Here is an 11,170-nt window from a genome sequence, read left to right on the forward strand (position 1 = left end):
GGGGAGGGGCACCTGGGTGGCTCAGTGGGTTAAGCCTCTGCCTTCGGCTCAGGTCATGATCTCAGGGTCATGGGATCGAGCCCCGCATCGGGCTCTCTGCTCAACGGGGAGCCTGCTTCCCCCTCTCTCTCTGCCTCTCTGCCTACTTGTGATCTCTGTCTGTCAAATAAATAAGTAAAATCTTAAAAAAAAAACAAAACCCATGGAGATTCCAAAAATGTAGTCGGGATATCAAATATTCAGAGCATAGAGCCTGGTCATTACGTTAGTCTAACCCGGAAAGCAGGTTACTTAGCCATTTAAAATGAGCCTACCCTGTCGAACAAGGGAGAACAGTGGTGGAGAGTTCTTGAGCAAAGCACCGCTGATCAGAATCCCAAGCAGGTGAGACCTACAGGCTAGTGAGCTCCTAAAACATGAATGAAGGAAGAGAAGCCGAGAGACTAGGTTTTAAGGGGCTTCGGAATGACATAGCCTGATCCCATCAGCTTGTCTACAGACAACACCTCCATTAAGTTCATTCGCAGGACTCCCAAGTTCTCCCTCCAAGAGATCAGAGATTTTGTTCTGTTTCTAAGGGAAAAGCCCAGCTCTTTTAGATCGCAAGTTTGCTGTCACTCCTCCCTTCATCTTCTCCTTGAGCCCGCCGAGGAAAAAATAATTAGAAGGAGAAAAAAGTAAGAAAGTAGTTATTGAATTACCAAGGAATGGAGAGAATGGAGAATGAATTCTGATGAAGGAACTGAGAGGTAGAAACATCCCCCCCAGTGCCAGATCCCAGGACTCCAGACTGCAGCGGCCGCTAAATTCAGCCTCCCTGATACTGTCCCTAATCCGATCCCCCACGACCCCTGCCAGCCAGGCTTCCTCCTGAGACACCGCACTACATATGGAGAGATTGGCGTTTCTAGTCTTGGCTCCTCGGATCCTGTGTGTGGGTGTGGGTGTGTGGGTTGTGTAGGTGCACCATACAGAAAGAAAACGTGACGGAGGTCCCTCCACAAGGTGGGTCTTCACTTTGATTTCAGGTTGGCTTTCTAGATTAGGATATCTGCAGGACAGCCATCACTTCTGTGTCTCTGAGATACAATGGAATGAATACATGGTTCTTTATGGTGGGCTGGGCCTTCCCAAAGTACCTTAGTGGACATAAGCCATGGGGGTGGAAAATTAAGTTTCACAATTAATAAATGTTAAGCCAAATAAGTTGAGGCCAGAGTCTAGTGCTACCTTAGCTTGAAGCCACAGAACCTTGACTTTCATCCCGTAACCCCAAAGCCCATGGCCATCCCTTGGACCTAAAGCAACAGAGCCGAGGGACTGCCTCTGTTGTGTTTCCCATCTGCACCACCCTGCCCCCCCTTCCGTAAGACTCTAGACCCCGTCGTCTCTGAAGCATGGAAGGAGGCCCGGGCTGTGCTAGACTCTGACAGGAAAGATATGGACATAGCCCCAGGAAGTGAGGCTCTGCTCTGTACTCGCTCTCTCCAGACTAGTTCAGAGGCCAGTTCTGAGCATTTGAAAAGAAAAGGTAGGAGCTAAGGGAGGGGTGAGGAACGGGAGCCGCAGCATGAATGGCTCATGGTTCCATGAAGTCTGGCCCCGCAGAGGCCCCGAGAAGCAGGGAATCACACACAGGTTGGTTGCTCTCCAAGGTTGACCAGCAGGTCGCTGTTGGCAACCCTGAAATTCCTTTCTCCGAGGCCTCTGTGACCTGCTAATCAGGGAGGAAAGGAGAGCTCTTCAGGCCTCTGAAGAACTGCTCGCTCCTCCTAAACCCCAGGCCCAATCCTGGAGGCCTCCCTGCGGTGGCTTCTCTACTCGCTGGGGCATCCCTGGTTAGAAGCAGGGATGGGGACTGTCACTCAGCTTGATGGACGTCCACTTGGAAGTCCTGCTCTCTGATTAAGGACATGCTTAGAGCCTACTCCATTCTCTGCAGGGAAAAAACCCAGAATCAGGAATCAGGAATACTTTTAATTGTGATTGTTCTGGGAGCATGGAGGGCCCAGCACAGGCTCCTAGAACCCCACTCCCCCAGGGCCAGGTATCAACATTTTGAAACAGAATAATGGCAGGTGATGACATTTTTGGACAATGGCTTATACAAATGATCTGGCTTTGAAAGCTCTCTCCCCAGCCATGTACCGAGAAGGGGTGGTTGGGTCTGCTGTCTAAGCCCAGTGAGACTGGCCCGATTCTGTTAGAACCCTCCCACTATCCCCCATGATGGGCAGTCACTGTTCCTGGATGGACAGAAGGTGAGAGAGATACCAACTGACATACAGTGATTTAAAAATGCAAGATCCTAGGCAAACCCCAAAGGTACTGAAATTCCTCGGGGATAGGACACACAGGGGCACAGGACACTGGTGAGTCATTTGTTGTCTCCTCTCCCTCAAGGACCATGCCCGCCTCTGTGTGAAAGGGCAAGTCCCCAGGCTGGCTCTGAGGGAGGGGAGAGATGGACTGCCCAGCAGCAAGTGAGGCACCTCTCTGCTCCATCACTAATGGCAACAATGCCGCTAACGTTAGCCAAAGCCCCAGAAGAAGATGCCCTTGGCTCAGAGCAGACCCTTGTATCTTACCAGCTCCACCCCCACTTACAACTGAAAATAAGACACTCCCAGCTTCCACACTGACAACAGCTTTTCTCCCTCTTTCCTATAAATCACTAAGACAAAGAACTTCTGGAAAGGTGTGAAGTTCTAAGTCTCTGGGAGTTTGGGGTTTTGGACATCCAGTTTATCCCAAGACTTCAAATAGTTCTGCCTTCATCTATTTGTTTTCCTTAAATACACCTGTCATGCTTGACTAAAGAGATCTGACTCATGGGTTCTGGAGTGCCATGAGCCCTAGCATTTATAGCAATAAGGAAGAGCAAGGCAGAGACAGAGAGACTAGAAGACAGAGACAGAGAGTGTTAAGGGAAAGAAGGAGAAAAGAAAAGAAACTGATAAAAGACAAGAAATGAGGGGCAAAAAAGAGATGAGATAGGTAAGAAAGAGAAAGGAAAAGAAAAGACAAGGAAAAGAGGGACAAGAGAGCTTTGAGAGACGGACTGCAGATAGAAGGAGAAACAAGGAAACTTGGAGAGACCTATAAAACAGACAGATGAGAGACAGAAGGGTCAGAGAGAAAGTCAAGAGATGATGGAAGATAGGGGCCAGGAATCAAAATAAGAAACAGAAATGGACAGAAAAATGAGACACGCAGACATCAAATGAATAGTCGAGGCAGAAAGAGAGAGAGAGAGAGATCTGTGTACATAGAGACAGAGACAGGGAGAGAAAAGGTCTGCTAGAGGCAGATGGCAGATGGCAGCCTCTTCTGTTCTCAGCTGGCTGCCAGCCCACACCCGGAAACACCCTCTCGAAGCGCTCCTTGGTGGCACGGAGAGCCTCGTTCCCTTCATTGGGCTCCTACAGGACAGTACAAGGCACTTCATTCTTCTGTGTAAACAGTTCTCTGGCTGAGGATAAGTGATTTCCACAATTCACTTTAAATGCTACTCTCTCCAGAGCTAATCCTCTTACCAGGCATCCAGGTGGAGTCTTGACTAGGCTCTCCCATCCCCAGGCTGGGGTGTCTTTGTAGGAGTCTTTGCTTTGCTACGGGGATCCTCAAAAGTTAGTCTCCATCTCTGGAGGCCAGATTTACCAACAGGGAAGGACATGGGCACGATAGAATAGGTTTCCATTTATTATACCTGGGCTCTGGGTATATTGCTTATTTTCTGGTTTGTTATTCCCAAAGAAATCTATAACCTCTTCTAATGAAATGAATAATGGAAAATGATTTTAAATGTTCTGTTTGTTTGTAAGCTGCTATGAAAGGAGTATCAAATGCACTAAACACTCAGAACCTCAGAGCTCTTAATATCTCTTCCACCTTTTTGAGCAAAGTGAGCTGCTTTATCTCCATGTCGAAACCCATTAGCAGAAACATAACCAAGGAGACGTTCAAAACAGAGTTGTTTGAATCTATAGTTAAGGTCTGTCGAGGGGATGACAGATGTTACACTGAAAGTCAATGGCCAGCACGTCTAACGCTACAGTTGTCCCTTTTATGAAACCTGCCTCGGTCCCTCCATGTTGCTAAGAGATGGAGAAAAATTAATGCAAGCCAGGAAGAGAAGAGGTCAGATGGGATTAATAGGTGCAGATCAACATGAGACTTGGATGCCTCTCCTGTTTTGCTAAAGGCACATAAATTAATGCTTCGTGGCACAAGTACTTACCTCAGTACCCAGCGTCATCAGCACACGATGAAAGAAAGCATCGAGTTCCTCATCGTCGATGTAACCTTTTTCTAAATACAACAAGAAATGCATATGTGATCGTCACTTACATAGAATGACATGTGACATTTACTATTTATCTAAATTGTTTTGGATCTCACAGTCTGTAAAATCCCCATGGATACTGTTCCTTACTCTTCCGATAACTCAGTGCTCACGTGCTAGGCTCTAACCTCTCAGAGACATGAATCGTAAACACACGTTCAAGAGTAAATGCTCTGTGCTGGGTTTAAATGAATATTTGGAAAAGGAAAGCAACTAAATACATACATTTGAATCCACAGACAAACATGAGTTTTAGAAGAAAATCCAAGCCCAGGATTTGGAAGCTTCGAAAGATTTAACAGGTATAATTCTTAAATCTTACTTTTCAGAGTCAAAACACAGTTTAGCTATTTTCTTTATGGTTGTTGAATTATTACCAAAGATACAGCACATTTTAAGTGGTTCCATTTTCTTTTCAAGTGTTTTTGGGGGAGGGTAGCATCTTTTTGAAAGTTGGTAAAATTCGTCCTCCCTTCCTTTGAAAAGCACCTTTAGGGAGGTCTTACTTCAGACAGCTGCCTGCCAGCCACAAGCCTCGAATATAGGTAGTGATATATGACATATCATCTTAGACACACACACACAGATTGGGAGGGGGACCAAGTCCTTCCCTCGCCCCTGAACTTAAATACCAAACTCTAGATCTGAAGCTCCAGGACACCTAACATCTGTTTGGTTTGATAAAAGCATTAACAACGCCAGAAGACAACGTTCCCTGCGAGGAAAGACGGGAAGGGGAAACTCTAGGTCCTTTCGGAGGGTCCGGGCTGGGGCCACGTATACACCTGAATGTGCAGGTGCCGTGTTGCACTTACCGTCCGCGTCAAAGCGCTGCCAGACCTGCCAGAAGCCCGCGGCGTCCAAGCGCCCCCGAGTCGCTTCGCGGGCGCTGTCCATGGTGTTGAGCGCGGAGCTTAGGCACCTGCCGGGAAGGAACACCTGGGAACTTTGGTAGCGGCTTCTGCCTGACTCCCTTGCTTGCTTCTTTGCTCTCTGGTTTGCTCTGAGCACCTTTCTGCGGGGACGGGGGTGAGGGCGGCTGGCGAGGCGGCGGGTGGCAGAGCCCTGGCGTCGCTACAGTCCCTAAGCCGAGACCGCGGAGCCCGCCCTCCTGCAGACTCGCGGGTCCGGCTCCGCCCCGCCTCCGCGCACCACCCCCCCCCCCCCCCCCGGCCGGGCGGGGTCGGGGGTGGTCCTCTGCCTCTGCGCTGTTGGGGAGTGGGAACAAAGGCGCGGTCCTGGGGCTTCTATGGCTAACTGCATTTGCCCTTTAACTTGTTTGCCAAACTCAGAGAAAATGACCTCCCTTACCTTTGACTGAACACCCAACTTGCGCCCCTCTTGAAAGAGCTCCCGCAATGAAAATGTTGGGAGAGGACTCCGTGTTAGGACCCTTTGGACCTGATGACTTAGAAATAGTGTGTGAGGTGGGTGGGGGTGGGATGGAGAGGGGTGATACTGGTAGTGGTAGGAGATTACCAGTAAGCAAGGAGACGGTCAACAGCAATTATCTATCCCTGAGTAGTAGGGCATGCTTATTGTTAAGCTATAATGCACTGTAAGGACTTGTAACTAAATGGACATTTTGCAAGGAACTATGTTTTAACGCAGGATACCAGAATGTTGAGGAAAGTCTAAACTATGCCATGCTCTGCCAGGAGAAGAGGGTCTGGGGGAGACACAGTGGCCAACTGCAGAGTCCTTAGATAGAAGACTTAGATGATTGTGTTTGGCTTATAAGAGCCTCACCAAGCCCAAAGGACAAAAATCATTCGGAGGAACAAAGAATTCTAATGATCTTAACTGTCCAAAACTTGACTGGTTGCTTTGTGAAATACGTAACTGAGGAGCACGGATGGCTTCTGACCGAGGGCTTAGAACCTTCTGCTGAGGAATCCATAGAAGGAGCTTGGGTATTAAAAGAATTTAACAAGATAAAGATTTTCTTTATGACAGTGACTCTGACATTAGCATTCAAATTTATTTTTAAAAAGCACATATAGGGGCGCCTGGGTGGTTCAGTCAGTTAAGGGTCTGACTTTTGATTTTGGCTCAGGTCATCATCTCAGGGTCCTGAGATCAAGCCTCTGCACCATGCTGGGTGGAGGCTGCTTGAGATTCCTGCCCCCCACTGCCTCCCACACATATACTAAACTACAGTAGTGAAAAGAACATGACACTGCCGGCCAGACAGTCCTGAGTTAGGATCCCAGCTCTACCACTTGCTAGCTTTGTGACCTGGGCCTTTAGTTTTCATCTGAGAGTGCTTTCTCATCTAGAAAATGAGGATTATAATATCTGTTCTGGAGGGTTGCTGTGAGGACCCGAGTCCATCATCGGAGTGCACAGAATACTATAACTGCTGTGGTCTTACAGAGGATGAGAGTTGACTGTATGAGTTTTTTAAATAATGTGGAGAAAAAAGGAAAGTGAGAAACTGTCACAGCTAAGAGGAATCTGAGAAGACATCATAATTGATGCAATATAGTACCTTGGTTAGGATCCTGGAACATTAGGCAAAAGCTAAGAAAATATGAAAAAATAAGACTTCGGTTTATAATAAAGAAAAAAATGGTTTAGAAGCAAATAGCTCTGGATTTTGGGTCCAGCTTTGCCTCTTACTGGCTGTGATATTGGGCAAGTTGGAGGAAACCTCATTTTCTTCACCGTAAAAATGGGGACAGCTGTGAGCATTTGCTCCTACATTGTTGTCATAAAGATAAAATGAAAAAATACGTAGAAACTTAACTACATAGTAAACACTGAATGTAGGTTAGCTGCTAAAACGATAAATCTCCGTACATAGACATTTAGACAATGGTGAAATAAGCCTCAGGATTTTTGAGTAATCATCACTTCTGGGGAAGGTGTTGTGTACAAATACTGAGGAACATAGCAGAACGAGAGAGTGAGGGGCTCAGTGTCCGCAGTTATATGGCATTGGTCAGGAAGAGGAATCTGCACAAACTCACCAAGATGGTGACTGATCTTGTTTTCTGATATAATGGGAAAAGGAAAAAGAAGGCCAATGTCAGAAGTAATAATCAAGGTTTAATGTAGGGGGTGGTTAAATAATTGAGGGTAAGTCTCTATGATGGGCTTCGTTGCATACACAGAAATCTTGATTTTGAAGTCTGATCTCACACGTGTGTGCACACACACACACTGCTTGGACTATAAGAGCAGGCTGCATAAAAGGCAAGTTACAAAAGTGTGCATATAGTATCACCCAATTCTGTAAAATAAAACACATGTTTCTATACTTAGAAAAAAACGGAAGGATATACACTAATGATATAAATGATGTTTATCTCTAGAATGGGCAAGAGGGAGACTCATGGGTGGTTTTAATTTTGCTATTTCTAATTCTGCTTTAGAACTGTCTACAGTAAGCATATAATGCAAACTATTAAAACTGTTGGGTTCCCCCAATAATGGGTCCGTGATTAAAGGAGCAAGACTGATACAAAGTGAAGGTCAAGCAAAGCTTTATTTTGCGCCAAGCATCAAGAATCAAACCGAACGTTCGGGGCCGCGCCTCTTACAAAGAGGGCGACCTCTCTCTGCTTCACAGACTAGCTTTTAAGGGCAAAGGCCATGCGGTTGGGCCTGGCCACACACAGGTGGCCAGTGAAATTGTAACACACAGAGAAAGCTGCACAGTCCTGCTAGGTCACACATAAGTGACCAATTGAATTACAATTTACCCTATAGTAGACATTTGAACTAGCCTATCACCTTGGTCAGAATTGGTGCCCAAAAGGCGGGGCCCATACTCCTTGGTAGCCAGGGAGACAGTATGCGCCCCCCCCATTGGATGTCCCCACCTGGTCTGACCCACCCTTGTATTTGGGCTTTGTTACCTGGGACTGGTTTCCGGGACTTGTTTTTAAGTAAGTACCCTGGGGGGGAAGGGGGGCAGGGACAGTTTAAGTTTTACTGCATAAACAGCAAAATGACTGCTTAATCCAAGATGGAATCGCTCTGGCTAAAGAGGCCCTTACAGAACTTCTTTAGGATTTTATTTTTTTTTTAAATCTTTAAAGACTTTTTTAAAATCTAAGGGAAGGAGGAAAGAAGCACAGTCCAAAGACTGCTGCTCTTCTTGGAACTGGGGAACACATGGAATTCACTGGAAACAGTTTCCAGGAGCCTGGCACATGGAGCTCAGTGGGGAATTGTAATTTCTAGGTGATAACTTCCCATTTTCTTCTATCGTGATACTAGGTAGATAATGTTCAGGCACCTCACATTCTCTCAAATAGAGATTTCCTTGGGAGAAAACTATCCTAACCCTTAACAAAGAAGATACCAATTAAGAAAGTATTTTAAAATACCGGATCGTGGGGGCGCCTGGGTGGCTCAGTGGGTTGGAGCCTCTGCCTTCGGCTCAGGTCGTGATCCCAGGGTCCTGGGATCGAGCCCCGCATCGGGCTCTCTGCTCGGTGGCAAGCCTGCTTCCTCTTCTCTCTCTGCCTGGCTCTCTGCCTGCTTGTGATTTCTCTCTCTGTCAAATAAATAAAGAAATTAAAAAAAAAAATACCGGATCGTGGGAATCACCTAGAAGACTGTCTCACTGTCTAGGTTCTCCTACCTGGAAGTGGAGTGAGGGGGGGTTGGTGGTGGTAGAACCAGAAGTGATTTACCCGAGACCCTCATTGTCCAACGAGAAAACTCGGAGGAAAGCAAGTACAAGTAGCTAGAATCAACCTGAAATAACTTATGCAACTGATGGATTAATGCAGCCCCTTCCATAGAGATTTTAATTTAAATTGTCTGGAATGAGGACTCTACACTGATATATTTTTAAAGCTCCCTAGGAATTATATTAGAACCACTGACTAGCCCTTTGTCTATTGTATATTTTGGTCATTTTGGACCAAAGCTGCTCATTTGGACATAGCTTCCTTAAAGGACACTAAAGAAAAGGAAAAAAACTTATTGGAATTTATATTTCTAAATCACTCTGGTAAGTTTTGACTGGTGGCTGAGACTGGATCTGCAATGCATTAAAAACAATTTCTTTTTCATCCCTGATGATTTCATTGTTTCTTGCAGTCATTTCCTGCTTTTCTCATTAGCATAGCAAATTGATGATTAGTTGTACAAGAAACATCAGTGGTCTATAATTTGAAGCATTGCTAATTACCACAATGTACGCATTCAACTCTTGAGTTAGAATATCTGCATCTTTACACAAACTCAGATGAAATTTCTAGCTGGAAATATAAACAATGCTATCATTGACATTGTCTCCCCATATTTATTGAACATGCAAATGTGGTGGACCCCTCATAGACTATATAGTAGACCTGAGAATTTAAAGAGATTGTTTTGGCTTAATGATGCACCAGCTCCAAAGGACAAAGGAAATAAATAGCCATGAGGACCATTTTGCAGGATACAAATGTTAAAAAGCTGGCGTAGCTTTACAACCACAGAAGTTCAATAAATGCCTGAGCACATTCTTTCCTCTTTTTTTCTTTCTTTTATCAACCAACTTCTTACCGTATCAATTCCTTTTTTAGAATATTTCATAATTTTCAGCTTTACAGTCATATTCTATCCCCTCATCATGCTTACCCTTATTTTTGTATATATATATATAACTTGTTCATTCTTTGAAATTTGGGGAGGCAGTTTCTTTCTAAGAGACCAGAATACACCCAAAATCAACTGTATGGCTCTGTTCTATTCACCAGTCTAATGGGGAAGAGGGAGACTCATGGGTGGTTTTAAATTTGCTATTTCTAATTCTGCTTTAGAACTGTCTACAGTAAGCATATAATGCAAACTGACTGATTGCATTGTTGATTCTGCAATCAACTTGCAAAGTTGATTCTAGCTACTTTGTACTTGCTTTCCTCCGAGTTTTCTCGTTGGACAAGCATAAATATAAATATAAATATAAATATTCATTTATATTTAAGAAGAAGATATATATATATTTTATATATATAAATATATATATTTTAGAAGAAAAGAGGGGGAAAAATATATAAATATACATTTATATTTATATATTTTTTCCCCCTCTTTTCTTCTGTTTCAGTCTCTTCTGATTTGCTTAGTATATATTTTTCTGGGGTCAATGCTACCCTTTTAGTATTTTGTTCTCTCATTCATCTGTTCTTATCTGGATAAAATGACAAGGCAGAAAAACTCATCTCAAAAAAAGAACAAGAGGCAGTACTGATGGCTAGGGACCTAATCAATACAGACATTAGTAATATGTTAGAACTAGAGTTCAGAATGATGATTATCAAGGTGCTAGCTTGTCTCGAAAAAAGCATGGAAGATACTAGAGAATCCCTTTCTGGGGAAATAAAATCCCTTTCTGGAGAAATAAAAGAACTAAAATCTAAACAATTTGAAATCAAAAAAGCTATTAATGAGGTGCAATAAAAAATGGAGGCTCTTACTGCTAGGATAAATGAAGCAGGAGAGAGAATTAGGGATATAGAAGATCAAATGTTGGAGAATAAAGAAGCTGAGAAAAAGAGATAAACAACTACTGGATCACAAGGGGAGAATTTGAGAGATAAGTGATATCATAAGACAAAATATTAGAATAATTGGGATCCCAGAAGAAGAAAGAGATAGGGGGCCAGAAGGTATATTGGAGAAAATTATAGCAGAGAATTTCCCTAATTTGGCAAAGGAAATAAGCATCAAAATCCAGGAGGGACAGAGAACCCCCCTCAAAATCAGTAAAAATATGTCCACACCTTGTTGTCTAACAGTAAAACTTACAAGTCTCAGAGACAAAGAGGAAATCTTGAAACCAGCTCAGGACAAGAGGTCTGTGACATACAACAGAGAAAT

At 44.2% G+C, this 11,170-nt stretch overlaps 1 protein-coding gene across 1 annotated transcript in view; it reads right to left on the minus strand.

The window, feature by feature from the left end:
• The window catches only part of LOC111138640 (secretagogin, EF-hand calcium binding protein), a 36,655-nt gene extending 31,413 nt beyond the window's left edge, over positions 1 to 5,242 (minus strand). Inside the window, exons 1-2 of the mRNA XM_022490671.1 lie at positions 5,161 to 5,242; positions 4,241 to 4,311 (exon numbers count right to left, since the gene is read on the minus strand). Of these exons, the coding sequence (XP_022346379.1) occupies positions 4,241 to 4,311; positions 5,161 to 5,242 (153 nt within the window). The remainder of the gene's footprint in view (positions 1 to 4,240; positions 4,312 to 5,160) is intronic.
• Positions 5,243 to 11,170: the final 5,928 nt, after the last annotated feature.

Source organism: Enhydra lutris, unplaced genomic scaffold, assembly GCF_002288905.1.
Source record: "Enhydra lutris kenyoni isolate GAN:26980312 unplaced genomic scaffold, ASM228890v2 scaffoldscaffold93, whole genome shotgun sequence".
Classification (NCBI taxonomy): domain Eukaryota; kingdom Metazoa; phylum Chordata; class Mammalia; order Carnivora; family Mustelidae; genus Enhydra; species Enhydra lutris.